This window comes from Mauremys reevesii, linkage group 5 (assembly GCF_016161935.1).
Source record: "Mauremys reevesii isolate NIE-2019 linkage group 5, ASM1616193v1, whole genome shotgun sequence".
NCBI lineage: Eukaryota > Metazoa > Chordata > Testudines > Geoemydidae > Mauremys > Mauremys reevesii.
Genome location: NC_052627.1, coordinates 63,603,435 through 63,621,732, shown reverse-complemented (window position 1 = coordinate 63,621,732; position 18,298 = coordinate 63,603,435). Strand labels below are relative to the sequence as shown.

General features: G+C 42.1%; 1 protein-coding gene across 12 annotated transcripts in view; it reads right to left on the bottom strand.

The window, feature by feature from the left end:
• The window catches only part of RAPGEF2 (Rap guanine nucleotide exchange factor 2), a 292,166-nt gene that overhangs the window by 50,005 nt on the left and 223,863 nt on the right, over positions 1-18,298 (bottom strand). For 8 of the 12 annotated variants that reach the window (XM_039539178.1, XM_039539187.1, XM_039539182.1 and 5 more), the window contains one exon: positions 15,052-15,183. The exons of 1 other annotated variant lie outside the window; for it this stretch is intronic. In XM_039539178.1, coding sequence (XP_039395112.1) covers positions 15,052-15,183 — 132 coding nt within the window. Of the gene's footprint in view, positions 1-6,562; positions 6,624-15,051; positions 15,184-18,116; positions 18,179-18,298 lie in introns of those variants that run through there. 3 more of the 12 variants (XM_039539189.1, XM_039539181.1, XM_039539188.1) reach the window with 3 other exon arrangements.

The window sequence follows — 18,298 nt, the reverse complement described above, 5'->3', positions numbered from 1 at the left end:
GCTGCCCCCGCCCCAAGCGTTGCCCCTGCAGCTCCCATTTGCCGCACAGGCAGTGCGCAGAGCTGCCTGGCTGTGCCTCTGTGTAGGAGCCAGAGGAGAGACATGCCGCTGCTTCTGGGAGCTGCTTGAGGTAAGCGCTGCCTGGAACCCACACTCTTGACCCCCTCCCATGCCCCAACCTCCTGCCTCAGCCCTGAGCCAGCTCCCACCCTCCGAACTCCTCAGTCCCAGCCTGGAGCACCCTCCTGCACCCCTCATCCCTAGCCCCAACTCCAGAGCCCATACCCCCAGTCGGCGCCCCCCCCCCCCGCACCCTAACCTCCAATTTTGTGAGCATTCATGGCCTGCCATACAATTTCTATACCCAGATGTGGCCCTCGGGCCAAAAAGTTTGCCCACCCCTGATTTAATTCTTTTGCTGTCTTAAGATTGTATTTTAAAAAATAGCAGTTTTTCCTGCTTTTTTCTTAGCTAAAACTATTGTGATGGACATAAATCTCTCAGACCATGATATCCCCTTTTTACTGGAGAACTCTGTCATCCTTTGGAGGATTGTGAATATGACACCGTTTGTGGCTAACAGCCTATTGGGGAGGGATAGGATGATCAAATTCAATTTTTAAGACTCAATATCACTGTGCTCAATTAGGAGCTGGAAGATTTGCGACTCAGATTTGAGCTATGTCACAATCCCACTCCTCAAATAGAGGGTAATAAGGACCTGGTATTTCTAATATAAAAACAAGCAGGAAAGTGAGGTCATAATTTTCATAAACCACAAAGGAACTGTAAAGTAATTACTTAAAATTATATTTCTTCTCTTAGTAATCCTACTGATATTTGTCTTAGGTTAGTCAGACAACAGGTTGGTTCTGTTCTATGAAAAACAGGTGTTTACTGAATATTACAATTTAGCTGAAGTGAAGAAGTTAGATAACAGGAATGGTCTTTTTTTTATTTTATTTTTTTTTGCAGAGTGTCATCAGTACATGGAATAAATCACAGCAATCATTAACGAACTGAAATTTCTTATAATATAAGACGACACTGGAAAACTGGATTTTTAGCTTTCCAAAGAGGCATAATGGATTCATTTCCAATCCTGGTAGTATGAGGCCTACAAGGAAAGTAATTGTCATTACCAGCTTGAATACCCCCTTTGAAGGAAAGTTACTTATCTTATTATAAGTGGAGTTCAAGATGCGTAGTCCCTGTGGGGGTTCACAGGAACTCTAAGCACCTGAGACTGAGAAGTTATTGCAAGTCATTTCTACTGGACCACAGCCGCGCACTCATTATCCTTGTGCTCCACATCGAGGGTATCAGGGGCAGGGCTGACTAAAATCCTCTCCACCTCCTTCTCTACCACAAATCTTGTCATGATCCAAAGCAAATGGAAGAAGGTTGGGCAGCTGAATGCAGACAGGGACCATACATCTGGAAGAACTCCAGTTATAATAAGGCAAGTAACTTCCCTTTCTTCCATGAGTATTGGTTCCTATGTATATCCCACTGTGGGTGACTCACAACAAGCACTCAGGAGGAAGGCACGATAATTAAGTTTATAGAGCTGCTTTAGAACCGCTTCCCCAAAGGATGTGTCAGTGAAGTAGTCCTGGGCCAAGACATAACGTCTCATGCACGTGTGGTTCGAACTCCACATAGTGGCCCTGTAAATATCAAGCATGGACACCTCTTGAAGTGATGCTAAATGAGGTTGCATGTACTCTTCTAGAGTGAGCCCTTACCCCATGAGGAGGAGGAAGTTGTGCCAACTAATGGAGTAAGACTGAAAGACTCTGAGAGGATATAGCTTGTCCTCACACTCATTCTGCTTTGGCAACCAATAGTCTGGGAGATTTCCTGATCTGTTTCATTCTCTGCAGGTAAAATGCCAATACTCATGTTGAGGGAATGAAATCTCTACTTGCTAGAGGCATGGGGCTTCAGGAAAAACACAGACATGTGATTAACTCATTTTTGTGAAATTTCTGAACTATTTTAGGAGTGAATTTAAGGCTTAGGTGTAGCAAGCCTTTGTCCTTGTGGAATATTGTGTATGATGGATTGGCCATTAGGTCCTCATGTTCACCTACCCTTCTGGGCAAGGTGATTGCAATGATGAACATGACCTTCACTGACAAGTGAGACACAGAACACATACCTAATGGTTCAAAGGGTGGCCTAGAGTGCTGAAAACACGAAGTTAAGATCTCCATGAGGGTTGTCTTCCTCCCCAAGCAGCAAGGTTTTGATCAGATCCTTCAAAAACCTGGCTTTACTGGATGAGTAAAGATCAAGTAACCATCTGTTAGCAGGTGACAAGCACTGATTGGCCAGATGTGAATCCATAGCAGGCTACGGGAAAGGCCTGTCACCTTGAGAGCAAGGAGATAATCCAAAATAGCAGACTTATCCATTGTTTTTGGTGACAACGTTTTGCTAGATCCGGACAGAAAAACGTATCCATTTGGCTAACTAATATTTCCTGGTGGAGTCCTTTCTGCTATTAAGAATGGCTTGCACAGCATGAACGTTTTCAGTGTGATGCCCATCCAAATACCAAGCCATGAGATGAAGAGACTCCGGGTTGGGATCCTGGCCTTGCCATTCTCCTTGGTCAGAGATTCAGGAAGGAATGAATGCTGATGGGCAAATGGGTTGACATTTGTCAGGAACATGGAAAAGCAGAACTACATAGGCCATTTGGAGGTGATGAAGATAACTCATACTCTGTCCTGTCCAATCCTCCATAGAATCTGAGAGAGCTGTACGATGGGAGGAAAGGCATAGTTCAAGGAGAGCACCCCCTCTGGAATACTGTCATTGAACTCCTCTGGAGCAATATATGTTGCACTAGCCGTCTGCTTAGCAGGCAACAGGTTCCAAGCGGGGGTTCCCCGCTGAGTGAAGATGTTATCCACTACTGAACTGTGTAATTCCCACTTGTGGCAAAATGCCTGCTGAGGCTGTCTGCCAACGAGTTTTGGGCACCCAGAAGTTAGACTGCACACAGGGTGATGCGATTCTGGATATACCAGTTTCATAAACAGACCACTTCTATACACAGGGGAGGGATCTCACCCCTCCCTGCTTGTTTATATAGAAAATGGTTATTATATTGTCCAATATTATCAGGTCATGCTGGGAGCGTATGAGTGGTAGGAAAAGTTTGAGGGTCTTTCAAACTGTTCTGAGTTCCAGAAGAGCTATGTGCTTTCTGGCTTTGTGAGGTCTTAGAGTACCTTGCACTGTATAATTGTCTGTGTGGGCTCCCCAGCCTATCAGAGTTCATCTAATCATCTTGTCGAGCCTGGGGGAAAGAAATGGAACTCCCACATACACAAGTCCAGGCCCCTCCACCACGTCAGTAAGGCCCTGACCTTGAGGGGATTGTTCCTATAGTGTTCATGCTGTGCTTGCTCCATGTATATACTGTTTAGATCCAAGCCTGCAGGCCATGAACATGGATTCTGGTGAATGGCATCATAGACGTACATCACACCATATGCCCCAGGAGAGGCAGACTGAGATTTAAGGGCTGTGTGTAACTAGATCCATCAGAGTGCCCTTGGTGTGAAATCTGTCCTTGGGGAGATACGCCTTCATCCTGGTCAAATCTAAGGTTGTTCGTATAAATTCTATGGTCTGAGTAGCAGTCCAGTTAGACGTCTCTATGGTTGCCCAGATCCCAGGGATGTTAGATGGTGGAGCTGCCTCATCTGATCTAAGCAAGAACTCTGCTCTCTTTACAAGGACAAAGTAGTACTTTTCTTCCCTCTTGAGGGTAGGAGCATAGGTAGCCAGTGTGAGCCATACAGCCACTGACAGTTCTAATTTGGTTTCATTTACCGAGCTGGATCCCTTAGCCTGTAGAATATCCAGGAGCTTATGTTGAGAATCCTGGACCTCCTCTAAGAAGATCTGGAGCTATTTCACCTTAACAGCTCCTGAAATTGTCTACAATCATCTAGGGGAGATGGTGAGGCTGGAGAAACTGCCTCATCAGATGAGGAGGATGATACCCTGGCTGGTACTGGTGGATTCAGCTCATCTTCCTCTCCTTCCATAGGCTCAAGAGGCAGTCCTGGTTAACACTTTGGAGGAGAGCAGTGGTAAGACTCTTTGCTGGATCACACAGATTCCAGACAGCATGCATAAGTGGCACAAGGGACCCAATACGGCCGGTATGATGGGTCAAAAGTAGGTTGTGGTGGTCTCCAAAGCATTGGGTACTATCAGTCCTGAGGAAGTGGTCCCTGCTGGTGTGACAGAGGCTAGTTCCAAGAGACCCATGATCTCCTCTCTAGGTTGATCTCTCTAGGTGGAGGTGAAGCTGGTTCCTCTGGTAAGTCCAATTCTCCTGACAATTAAAAGGTTGGATCAAGTTACATTAGCAGTGCTGTTGGTCCCCATGAGAGGAAACTGTGGCTAGTTTCCAGCAAGGAAGATAGAATTCTTCAGAGTACTTGTTTTCCCCTGGTGTTAGTATCTGCTTGGTGAGTATCAGTCCCAATAACAAGAGGAGGATGAAGATATCCTCTGGAGCGATGTAAGTCACTGGCCCCTTCGGAGGCTGTATCTTGTCACTCCGTACTGCCAGGCAGATTTAGATGTCGGTTCCTTATGGAGCCGTGACAGTACCATCAGTGAATGAGTCTCAACCTGGTGTTTTTTTGACAGCACCAGCAGTTTCCAGTTCTTCAGGAACCAGTGTTTAATTTTAGTTAGTACCACAATTGGTGTTGAAGGTGATGCAGAGAAGGTGATGCAGTGCCAAAGAAACCTTGTTTCTAGGTGCCTTCTGATCATGCCCATAAGGATTAGGAAGACCTCCTAAATCCTCCTCTCTTGGGTGCAAAGGCTCATCCAGCTTGGACAAGATCGGGGATGGATCTCTTGTCTTAGAAGGTCTTGGAAGGGATCTGTTTTTTTGTTTGTGAGAATGCCCCTTACTCATGAGAGGGCCCATATGAAAGTTTTTTCCTTCTGCTAGCTTTCCGCGCTGGAGTCAGACACAGTACTAGGGGGCATGTGCCTTAATGATTCTAGGTGGGGTATGGGGGCAGCCTCCTCAATCTGGGTCTGACTGACACATAACTGTGTGCTCAGTAAGGTGCTTCTGAAGCCAAAGTTCAGCCACATTTATCAGGGAAAACAGCACCAGATATTGCACTTTAGCCAAGATAGGAGCTTCTCTGAGGCAACAGAGCAGTGGTCCCCAAACTTTTTACCTCATGCCCCACCTTGAGCCCTGTCCACACCCACTGCCCTGAGCTGGGCTTGGGATTGGGGCCATGGCTTCAGAAGATGTGCGGGGGGCACAGACAGGGGTAAGGGAACCACGACTGGGGCCACAGCAGATACTGGGATCGGCCACCAGGGCCCTGGGTCAGCTGCCAGGGCCAGCAGCCAAGTCTGGGGCCGAGAGCTGGGTGGCGCTCCCTTTCTGCCCCACGGGGGGCTGACCCCCCCCTTAAAATGTTCCACTGCACACCCCACATTTTGGGTACCTCTGCACCAGAGGCACTGACTGAAAAGGAGGAGACGATAGTTTTTGAAGCCTGTATCCTAAGTATAATTTAAATCCCGTGCTGGGAGACAGGCAGGGTTCCCACTGTACGGATTCTAACACTGACTAACTGGGGAACTATCAAAACACTAACAAAAAAAACCCCATAGAATATAAAACTGAACATTTACAAGAAGAGAAAGGATCAACTCTGGATACTGGAGAATTCCAACTCAGGACATGCAGCGATCAGAAGTACCTGGAGAAGTAGTTCACCCCGTCCCTTATACCTTCGGTGTGGAGCATGAGGAGAGCAGGGGCACCGGCACAGACCAACAGAAACTGCTTGCAAGAATTCCCTGATCTCAGGAGCATGGACCACATGCATACCCCATAGCAGAATATACATAGGAACCAGCACTCTAAGAAGAAACATACACACCCCAATTCTGACATTGTAGCAGGTGCTCTCATGTAATCAATTAGAACTAGAAAACACTCATTCATACCATCTAATAATAAACCATTTTTATAAGGATACAGGTCATTAATCTCTAATATTACCAGTTCATGAGATCCATTCAAATTCATGTCACACTAAAGGAATAAAAAACAAGAGCAATCAGCTCTTAAAAAAAAAAAATCACTCTACCCGTCAGGGATAGAAATATTTTTGCTGACCACTGCAAACACTTTGAGAAATAGTAATTTCCTCCAGTCCACCCCCAATACAAGAATCCTACTCTGGTGACCAAAAAGAAAAAACTCAAGATCAACCATTTAATCTTTTTTTTTTTTTAAAGTCTCTACAAAAGTACCTAAAATTAACTGCTCCAAATAGGGAGCTTCAAAGACAGTTTCAGACATCTTTTTATCTGAAAATAGACGTTTGACAGAACAGTAAATATTTACTCATCTCAAGCAGTCCAAGACATTACCAGGTTGGCCACATCCAAATGCTTGCTTTTGGAAAGGTATACTAATTAAAACTAAAGAATTGCCTGAAGAATTTTTCACACAACTGAATTTAAATGTAACTTCACAACATACCTCATTAGTGCGTGCTTCTAGATATCAAAGAATCTGCAACCAGATGCAACATAAAATGTATCTGTGAAAGCAGGTTTTACAAAGTTAATTAATCTCTTCTACAGCTGAAATCAGGGGTGGATGAATGTACAATATCCCCATAAGGAATAGAGCAGCAGGCCTCAATTTATTAGCTGCGATCACCACAAATTAGAAACTTGACACTGATTTTTAGAATCAGTGCAGCTCTTAACTTTGTTTTAAAAAGTAAACATGTAATATATAGGGTAAGTATTGTCACCTGTTTTCTGTAATGGAAACTGCTGGATGCCCTTGTAAGGTAATATTACTAACCTGATCTCTCACCTGTGTACGACAGCAGTAGCTCCACCTGAGTCAATGGACAGAATCAGGCCCCGTAGCTTAGTACATTAAGATCTAAATAACAAAATCTATAATTTATTTATTTAACTAAATTCTGAAATCTCTGGAGTGTTTACTTTCAACTATGCCATACTATATGTGAATCCTATAAAAGAGGTTGCACTTATAAACAAGGTCAGATTACTGTTCAATATTCTTTATGTAAAATAAGCTTGCCATGCGACATCACTGCTAAAATGTCCATCTTCTAACCCACTGTAAATTAGAAAACAAACTAAATTTTAGACTTAGGGGGAACCTGACAATAGTCTTCAGACATGGTAAGGGCTGGTATAAAGAGGATGATGATCAATTGTTATCTATGTCCACTGAAGAGAAGACAAGCAGTAATGGGCTTAATCTGTAGCAAAGGAGATTCAGGTTAGATATTAGGAAAAACTTTTTAGCTAGGGTAGTTAAGCTCTGGAATAGGCTTCCGAGGGTGCTTGTGTAATCCCTGCCACTGAAGGCTATAAGAACAGGCTAGATACGCACTGGTCAGGGATGGTCTAGATTTACTTGGTTCTGCCACAACACAGGGGGCTGGAATAGATGAACTTTCAAAGTCTCTTCCAGCCCTACATTTCTATGACTCAAAGCTATTTAGGCCAGAGATTGAGTTCTACTGTGTGCTTGACAGTATAATGATGTTCCTGATTTGATGACTCAGACACAGTAATAACTGTGGTCTAGCTAAGAACAAAGGACAATTCACAAATACAAATTTAACCAACTATATTTTGTAGAAGTAGCAAAATGTACTATTTTATATTAGAATGTAAATATCTTTATCAGATTTTTTTAAAATAATGAAAAATGCCAAAAGCAACTGATTAAGTGTAATTAAATAATTTCTCCAAAAAATGATGACAAAAATATAATAACTAATTAAAATAATTCCATATAAACAATAAGCACTCAAAGTGGGAAGAATTTTAGTTTTCCCTCAGAACACACCTAACAAGTTTGCACATGCCAAAACATATATTAATTTACTGTCAAAATACAGTTGTGTATTTTGGTCTCCTTGCTAGAGCCACTCCAGAATTTCTTCAAAACTACATTGCAGACAATGTGAAGTCCTTCAAACTTAGTGGATTCAGTTTGACATTACAAGTTTGCAGGATCCTCTTGCAGGCATATTAAAATCTTTCAATTGATCTGTTTCCAGATTTGTGTCTTCATGAATGTGTTATGAGGTCAGGGGAGTGCCTGTGTGTGTACATGAAGATGTGTTGTGGCAGTGGCAGGTTTTCCCATGTGTTGTAAGGGAAACACTTGGACTGGTCCCTATGAGTATGTCTATACAGCAAAGAAAAACCCACAGCTGGCTTATGCCAGCCAACTTGGGCTCCCAGGGCTCAGGCTGCAGGGCTGTTTCATTGCTGTGTAGAATTCCGGGGTCAGGCTGGAGCCTGAGACCTGAGCCCAGACGTCTACATAGCAATGAAAAAGCCCCGCAGCCTGAGCCCAAGTCAGCTGGCACAGGCCAGCCACAGGTTTTTCTTTGCTATGTAGACATACCCAGCAGTTTCTTTCTAAAATCTACTGGTTTCTGTCAGGGCCTAAAAAATCCAGAAGGCACCATGCAGATATCATATAATAGATGCTAGACTTCCAAGATGTTCATGATCAAACTCCACAGAAGCAAATGCATTCTGTAAGCATGTTGTCCTCTCTGACTAAAGACCTGGGAAATCTGAAAAATAAATTAGCTTTCTAAAGACATTAAAAGCAGACTACAATTTGTTTCATAACAGAAACCTGGTGACAACCTAAACTGTGAAGTGAACAGTGCTTCTCCATAATCTAAGGTTTCTAGACAAAGCCATTTTAAAGATACGTCTTTCCAGAGAAAAGTAGAAGACTTTTCCAAAAGTGAAAAGTCCTTTCCCATCCACCACAAAATAGTTCCATATCTCAGGAAGCTCTGCCCAATGAACCTTAAATAAAAAAAGAAAAATTTCAGCTGTGATGCAATAATTCATGACAAATTTTAGAAACAGGGGAAATTTGGGGTCTGGAGGACCTCCCAGATAAGTGGGAAGCAAGGAGGACATATAGGTAAACTCTCCTGTCCAAAACTAAGAAGCCATCATAAACCCAAGCATTTAGGTTGGGGCACCTCCTGCAATAGCTCTGCAGAAAGTGATTGGACTGTGATGCAAGCAGGCCCAAAAGGGGAAAGTTGATGCGGGAAACAAGACTCTGAAATGATGAAAGACTTTCCCACTGAATAACTATTCCCCTGGATAAAGAATGGATTTGCTCAACAGTCAGCCTGGGGCACAGAAAGCTTTCACAGATGAGATGTTCTTCTTGGACACTTGGAAAAGAAGAGATGACTCCAGCAACAGGGCTTTGCCCTTTGTTTAGTCTTGTTTGTTGAGACAGACAACCATCACTGGGTTTTCTGCTCTCATAAAAGTGAGGTGGTCTTTTAAGAACTTCTCAAGGAACAGAAGGGTTAGCAGGATTGCCTGCAGCTCCAAGATAGCTTTGTACATCCTTAGTTCAAAGGAAGACCCTTGTCCCAAGACAGTCTGCTTCAGGTGCGCCATCATCCCAGGAGACTGGCAATAGCTAGATGAAAATCAAAAAGATCTTGAAGGGATGACCTTTCATGGTGTGCTTTTTGAACACCACCAAGAGTTTCTCTTCTGGACCACCTGGTTGGAAAGCTACAATATCTAATGTATTACTATGAAGTTCACTCCATATATATCATCTAAACAAAACATGTATGTCATATGTGGATTATACAGTGTTGTAACCGTGTTGGTACCAAGATATTACAGGGACAAGGTGGGTGAGGTAATATCTTTTATTGGACCAACTTCTGTTGGTGAGACAGAAGTTTTTGAGCTTACACAGAGCTTCTTCAGAGAAGATCTCTGTGTAAGCTTGAATAAAAGATATTACCATGCCCACATTCTCTTTCTAGTATGTGAATTATGGCTATCAAAAAAAATTTTCTCCATGAATAGCTGAGGATAATGTGAATGATGATGCAACACCATGAAGCTGACAGAAATATAAATTTTCAGTCCACTCAATAAGTCATACTGACACAATTATGTAATGATTTAAGCAACTAATCTATTATAAGAGTGAGTTTGTTTTTAGCTGTATTCTTACTTCAGAATCTAAAAGAACATGCTCCAGGAAGACTAGTCTTACCTCCAGCTATCTGACAATTTGCTTTTTTGAGGTAGCACAACATACTATTCACTAACACCAGGTGCATGTCATACTACAACGCTGACTGCCAAAGGCTGATCTGTTTTATTAAGGTCTGAAAGTGACAGTGTGTTTCGTACTTGTATACTACAGAAGCAGGGTTTGCAAAGAGATGGGTTACACTAGTTACCTTGACTTAACAGATTTTAAGATTTTTGGTTCTTTTTTTGAAGAGCATTTTTTGGTGGTGGAGTGCATTTCTTTTTTTCCTCTAATAGTCATAATAGTAAGAAACAAGCTCACATCTTGAAAACTACCAAGGGATGTGTGTATCCTGGGAGGGTCACAAAAAGGATGTTAGCAGTTTCCTTTGCTGTTCCAGACAATCTGGAGCAGATGCAAGAGGGCATGTCAGGCTAACAGGAAGCTGTGCAATCTGATTGCAGGATAAGGGAAAGAAATGCTGCCAAGAGAAAGAATCTAAAAACAGTTTCCACCTTTTCAAAACAGGGGGAGGGGAGAAAACAACACAGAACCCTTATAGGCTCAAGTTTCTTGATTTCCAAACTTGGCTTGTCAGCCGGCAGCATAAACCACAGGTGTCGATAAAGGAAGCAGTTATTGCATGTGAGAAGCAGTAGTGACAGGCAGTTTTCCAAAGTCAGCACAAGACAGAAGTGGGTATTACGGTATAGACTCATGTGTGCGCCAAGAACAATCTCTTAACATACAGTTTCCCCTCCCTCCCCAAAAAGTAACATTAAATAGTATGGCACTTTATAAACCTGCTTCCTGAACTAAGGTATAAAACAACATTAAGAAGTCTTATTCAAAGCACCTCAATGATCTCTATCTCAGACGGAGTCGGAGAAAAGATTACATATGATCATCCTGGCAAGTAATATTTGTCTTAAATGAATTTATCTTTCATGTGCAGCACTTGACATATAAATTTAGTCATGACATTAATACTGAAACAGGAATATTCTAAGATCAATGCTGAAAGCATCTGATGATTCAGCTTCATGATTTATTCAAATTAAAAAAGATATATGAATCTATTTTCATTACAAACAGTAGCTCTTGAGGCCCCACCACCACCACCTTGTATTTGCTTCATAGCAAATACAGAGCTACAATTAACTGAGAAAATGTGCGACACCATACACTCAGATTTGCAGTGAAGGGCTAGTTAATAATATACTTCACAATTAAACAAAAGAGAAACATTTTTATTGATTTGTATTACCCATTTGAAACAGAAGGCCTCTTTAACCCAACAATCTTGCTAAGAAGTTCTTTACAGCATTATCTATTCTAGAAAATGTATACATGTCCATTTTAAAGACAAACACCATGATACGAGCTCGAACCAGAGCAAACAATACTGATAACCTAATGCCCAGTATATGATCAAAACAAAGATACAGTAACAAAGTTTAAGTAAGTATAAGTTTTAGTTTACAATATTTTGTTTTTAAATAAAAATGGAGAGGATAAAAGTGAAGGTAATAGTCTGTACTTATGAGAGACTAATTGTGTACTAGTGTCTCAGTTCTAACCAGTATTTTTCATGGTTTATAAATCTTTGACTTGATTCAAATGAACTGCAGCTGCAAAAAAAGAATAGTAGTCTTCTAACCTGAATATGTATCCACTGCAGCAAGATGCCATGCTCATTTCCCTTATAAACTAAACTAGAGATGAGAGATTAATGATTTACCCTCAACTGTGAACAGTCATAAAACATACCCTATTTCTACCCTGTAGAAAATAAATGAAGTATGTAAATGTTGTAGAATAGTGGTTTTCAACCTGTGGTCCATGGACCCCTGGGGAGCCGCAGACTATGTCTACGATTTCCATGGGGTCCGCACCTCCATTTGAGCTTTTTAAGGGTCTGCACATGAATAAAGACTGAAACACACTGGCATAGAATATCTATCTTGAAGATCTATGCATAAGAATGCACATCACTGTATCTGAGTGTATACACAGTTTTTTATTTGGAAAAAGCACAGCTTGAAGAGTTTTTGCACAAAAATAAAAAAGCATGGAGTAATATTCCATTTTATATTTTCAAGTTATCTGAATTCTTTATTAAATAGTGATTATGGGTTATTAAAATAACAGTTTGGAAAATTTATCTCATTACACGGTAGACTGAACAAATTTGTACCAGGACATTTTTTAAAAATGCATAATTTTAAATCTCGTTTAAAAACAGGCACACAAGAATAATTGCAGCTTTCAGGTTAAACAATTAAGACAATATATTCCTTAAAATATAACGAATAATAATGTACCTGGAACTAGCAGATTAAAAGATTAATTTAAGAAAAAGTATTAGAAAATTTCATTTGAGAAAAATTACATGGATTTATAGGTATAAAATCATTTGGAACTAAAAAACCATCAGCAACGAGTTATAAATTGCTGAAAAAAGGTAATTACAAGAGAAGTGCTGACACAGCACTAACTATAGCAATTCCCCACATCAGCATTTCAAAACTCAGAATCCCCAGAATGAATGATATTTTTGGCTATTCACAGACTGAAATTCACCCCTGCACAGAAGGCCTGGCACTTCACTTAAAAGCAAACTTCAATGGGGCTTAAGCCTTGCATAGGCCCCTCTGCACCAGGGTAAATTTCATTCCCTACTGCATGATCTTTAATTTTTCTTTCCCGGTGGAAAAGATTTGACACACATGAATTTGATAGGAAGAGATACATTATTTGTAACAAGTGTCCACAAAATCAAAATGGCTTTAATGTCAATGATCACTTTCATAAATTACTACTTATTTAAGCACAGGCTATGGACCTCCCTTAGCATAACTAAACTAGCCTCTTAAGTGAGGCCTTTTAACAACTTCATTTACACTGATTGGCTTGTGCAGGATTCAGAATAATATTAAATTTGTATGTGAAGGATTTTTAGATCGAGTTTTTTCATGTTCTAGAATCTAAATAAAAGTAATCAGCCTCATTTACAACAGAGTATTTAAAGAATCCTGGCTGGGATCTGCAAAGGAGCCTAAAGAAATTAATTGCCAAAAGGCCATCCCTAACTCCCTATGGTTCATTTGAAACCCCAGCCAGATGCTATGTAAAGGTAATTCCATTACTGCAAACTTAACTTCAGCAGATAAGTTCCACGCACTGGAAAATAAACTACAGTACAAGCTCTGTTATCCGGCACTCAATTGAGCAGAAAGCTCAATTAACTAGCATTTCTGATATATCCCAATACAAATCTTCAATCTAGTAACTGGGACTAGTATACTGCCCAGCACATTATGCAATTGCATATTCTGCACTCTACTTTTATGCAAAAGAGGCAGAAGACAAGTAAGCAAGCTGATATCAGGGATTTATTTTAAAAAAGCAGCTCCCAGGGTGTGTAATAGGGTCATAATAGGCCCAATCTCCTACACCTTCTACATCTACAATGATAATTGATGTTGATAATGATGACCCTGAGGCACTGCAAGATCCTGAAGTGCCTTCTGAATCATCAAAAAAAGATTAAATTATGTTCAGTATAGTTTTAGTGTGAAGTGTATTTTTTAGTGATCTGGGTGTACGCCATGCACTGCCCATAGTGATATGTAGTGTCATAAGAGAACCTACTGTACAGAAAACTTTACCTGTATACAGCTAAGTGCTTCAAGAAACCAATCACTCTGCAGTGCAGAACTACTACTGGATTGGTGAGTATCTGTATACTATTTTATACTTTATTCATTTTATTGTATACTAATTCTTTGAAAATACTCTCAGTTAACCAGAATATTCAATTAACCAGCACCCGCTATTCCCCCAACATGCCAGATAACAGAGCTTTTATTGGGGGGTAACTATTCCTTTGTAGCTTCTATGAACATGGGATTTTGAATTCCATGAAGCTGAATGTGGGGAAGATCTTTTGGACAAGATCTTTCATGACCATTAAAGAGCCATTGATATGTGTTTGCTTAAGGCTCTGCCAAAAGTTCACTGCCATTGTTCAGTGGAGTACCTATGTCCTTGTTGTATACCTAATTTAACCTGCAACTAGCTCCCAGAGACAGATGCATTCCATTGCTATTATGTGAATAGAATTTGTAAGGCACTTTGGAATCTTTAGAATAAAAACACACTTACACTGTGAGACAATGTATTAATTCCCCAGTTCCACTCAGTATATTCCCAAATCCTGACCCAGAGGCACCATTCTCTTAGAGAGGCAAAAATTCTGATTTTGAAGGTAAATTCACTGTACTTGTTCATAGAGAACATGTTGGCTTGTATTATGGTCATTTCTCTAGATGCTGCCAAGTGGCTCTGATTGTTACAAGTAAACATTAACGCCAGGTCTATACGGCAAAGTTTTATCAGCACAGCTATGTGGGATAGGAGTGTAGGGAAAAAACAAAAACAGCACTCCTAAACTACGTCTCCTCTACACCGCCTCCCACCACTCCGCCCAATATAGAGAGACAATTATACCAGCATATGCTGCATTTTCACTAAAGGGTTTTGCTGGTATAGTTATACCAGCACAGCCTTTGTAGTGAAGACTAGACCTAAGTATTACCTTAAAAAAAATAGGAGAATGTGCATCAGATTCATTAAGTTACCAATCATGAGTTACCTTTAAATGTTAGACTAGTATATGGATCAAAATCTCAAATTGCTCCATTTTCAAAAGAAAACGTACGTCCTTGTAAATAATTTGATTTTTCTTTTGTTTCACTAGATGAATATTGATAAAAAGCAATGAAATGTATATTCAACATTAGGTACGTCAAAATACCTACATTACAGTTCATGTAATCACTTCTAGGCTGACATTTTGGAATTAAAATATTTATCTTAAGAAAACTGTTTGAGGAGCTGGTATTTATGAAATACTGTCTTACCTGGTAGATATCAGAAAGGCTGCTGCTTCCAGAATCACTAGTGATGCTACATCCTGAGTGACTGGAGGTAACGTGGGTCACCTGTGGGTGGAGACTGTCAGTAAGATGCAGTTTTGTGAAATCTGCAGGAAGCTACAGATAGGGTAGAAAAAGCAGCATTACAATATAGATCAGGTATGCACTCCAAAACACATTTAAATTGTTCATGCCGCATTTTACTCCCTGCCAGGATCAAAAGCTGTACGAAAGCCCTTGGAGTCTGAGGATACAGTTTGCAACTTTAAGATTTACAGTTAAATTTGCTAACAATTCAACAAGTATCACAAGTGTTGGAGGAAAAAAAAAGACTTGCTTCAATGTAACAAGAGATACAAAGACCATATCTAAAAACAAACACTGATGAATAAAATGCACTTCAATTCCAATGCTATGTTTAGATATAACTAAATTCCGTGAGAGCCTTTTGTCAGTTTAAACAGTAAGGGTTTCTTGAAGGATGGGATTAGGAATGACCAATGTTATATAGTAATTCTTCACTTAACGTTGTAATTATGTTCCTGAAAAATGCAACTTTAAGCAAAACAATGTTAAGCGAATCCAATTTCCCCATAAGAATTAATGTAAACCGGGGGGGCAGGGGTATGTGTGTTAAGTTCCAGGGAAAAAATTGTTGCCAGACAAAAGACATTATATGCTGTTTGACTCTCAGCTGTGACTAGGGTAAGTGAATATCCTCTGGCCAGAGGGTGAGGATGTGGGCCAACAACACCCCCTCTCCCCCAGGCCAGCAGAGTCCTCCCCATGCAAGCTCTGAGGGTTTGGGCTCGAAAGAGGAGCCAGGCAGAGCAGGCAAGCTGCAGCACATAGGAAGGGACACTGTGCTGCATCCTTCCCCAGCACCCAAGAGGGATGTCTCTACTGGCCTCTGAGCAGCAGATCACATAAATGCCTGCTCCAGATAAGTCACTGCCCACCCTCCCCCACACTGGGGAGACCAGTCATCTCCTAAGGCAGTGGTTCTCAAACTTTTGTACTGGTGACCTCTTTCACATAGCAAGCCTCTGAGTGAGACCCCACCCCCTTAAATATATAAAAAAGTGTTTTTAATTTGTAACACCATTATAAATGATGGAAGCAAACTGGGGTTTAGGGTGGAGGCTGACAGCTTGTGACCCCCCCCCCTATAATAATCTCGCGACCCCCTGAGGGGTCCCAAACCCCAGTTTGAGAACCCCTGTCCTAAGGGAGCCAATCTGCCGGGTTGCATGATACGCTTGGGACACACAACACAGAGGCACTGGGCCTCTAGATCCCTGCAGAGCTGGAGACATCCATAGGCTTCTGGCAGACCTTTCTCTCAGAGCGGCAGCTAATCCCGAGAGGAGCAGGTGAAGGGAGCAGCAGCAGCGATCTCGCGAGAGGAGAAAGCAGCCCTGAGGCAGTTGCTTTGCTGGGGCAGGCTGCCCTCAGTGGCTGCAGTGTCTGGGAGCCGGTCAGAGGCAAGAGCCGCGAGTGATGGGGTCCCAGGGCAGCTTGGTGCTAGCGCAAGGGGTGTCTCTAAGGTGCAGGAAGTCTGGCGGCAGATCAGTAGCTCGCTCTGCTACTGGGTGAGTAAACCTGCCCTGGGCAGCAGGGGAGAGAGCCTGTAATCCACAGGTACTGACTCTTCAAACTGACGGGGTGCTCGACCCTCAGCTCTGCCCCAGGCCCTGCCCCCACCCCACCTCTTCCCACTCAGTTCCGCTCCCTACCCCCAACACACCACGTCTTCAGTCCTCCCCTCTCCCTCCGAGCCTCCCTGCATGACGCGAAACAGCTGATTGCGGCGGGCAGGAGGCGCGGGAGGGGGAGGGAGGTGCTGATCTGGGGGAGGAGGGTGGAGGGCATTAGAACATTGTGCAACTTTAAATTAGCATGTTCTCTAATAGAACAGCGACCAAAACAAAAGAACTTTAACCAGGATGACTTTAAGTGAGGAGTTACTTTAAACTTTTCAGTAGTAAAGCACTTTGAATATGGATTTTCTATACCTGTGTCACTGAAATCAATTATTATAGCACAAGTAAAACCTGCTTGACTCAACTATCAGTCACTCTTTAAACCATAAACTCAGACAACGCATAGGAAACAAAGCAAAACTAATAATTTGCAGAACTACAAAAATTATTCAGCAACCAATGTAAGTGAACAATTTAAGCAACTGCAGAATCCTATTTGGTCACGTTCCAATAAAGGAATAGGCATTGCTGTAATCACTTCAAACACCACCAAACTGATTAAAACCCTAGCAACTTAAATGGTTTACTCACCAAACAAGCCCTTATTCAACCCTAGCTGCCCTCCATTACCTACGTTTAAGGTCCATATTTTAATGTGGTTCCATGTGTGTGGCTCCCATGGAAATCAATGTAAATTGTGTATAAAAACTGGTAGTTGCCTAAAGGCCTTCATAAAGTGAAATAACAGCCAACCTAATTACAGTACAATCTGAAGAAATATTTGAATAGTTGTTCAGTCATATTACTGAAGAGCTAATATCCCAATCCTACCTAACCAAAAGCATAAAAGTCTATTCCCCATTTACACCATAATACACATTGCAGACAGGCAATTTAAATATTGCATTTTTTGTAAATATATACAGCCAGTAAATATTAAAATGATACTGGATATTTAAACCATTTTGTGTGTCCAGCAAACTCTATTACAGCGGTTTTCAAACTTTTTTTCTGGGGACCCAGTTGAAGAAAATTGTTGATGTCCACGGCCCAACGGAGCTGGGGATGAGAGGTTTGGGGTGTGGGAGGGGGCTCCGGGCTGGGGCAGGGGTTTGGGGTGCTGGAGGGGGTTAGGCGGCTGGGGTGTAGGAGGGGCTCCAGGTTTGTGGGAGCTCAGGGCTGGGGGTGAGGGGTTTGGGGGGGCTCAGGGCTGGGGTGGGGGGTTGGGGTGGGGGAGGGGGGTCAGGGCTCTAGGCTGGGGATGAGGGGTTTGGGGTGCAAGAAGGGGTTCCAGGTTTGGGGGGCTCAGGGCTGGGGCAGCAGATTGGGGCATGGGCACAGACTTACCTCTAGCAGCTCCCAGTCAGTGACGCAGCCAGGGAGCACCGCAGACCGCACTGCACCCCGGAAATGGCCAGCAGCAGGTCTGGCTCCTAGGCAGAGGTGTGCAAGTGGCTCTGCAGAACTCTTGCCCGCAGGCACCGCCCCCCAGTTCATATTGGTCAGTTCCCAGCAAATGGGAGTGCGGA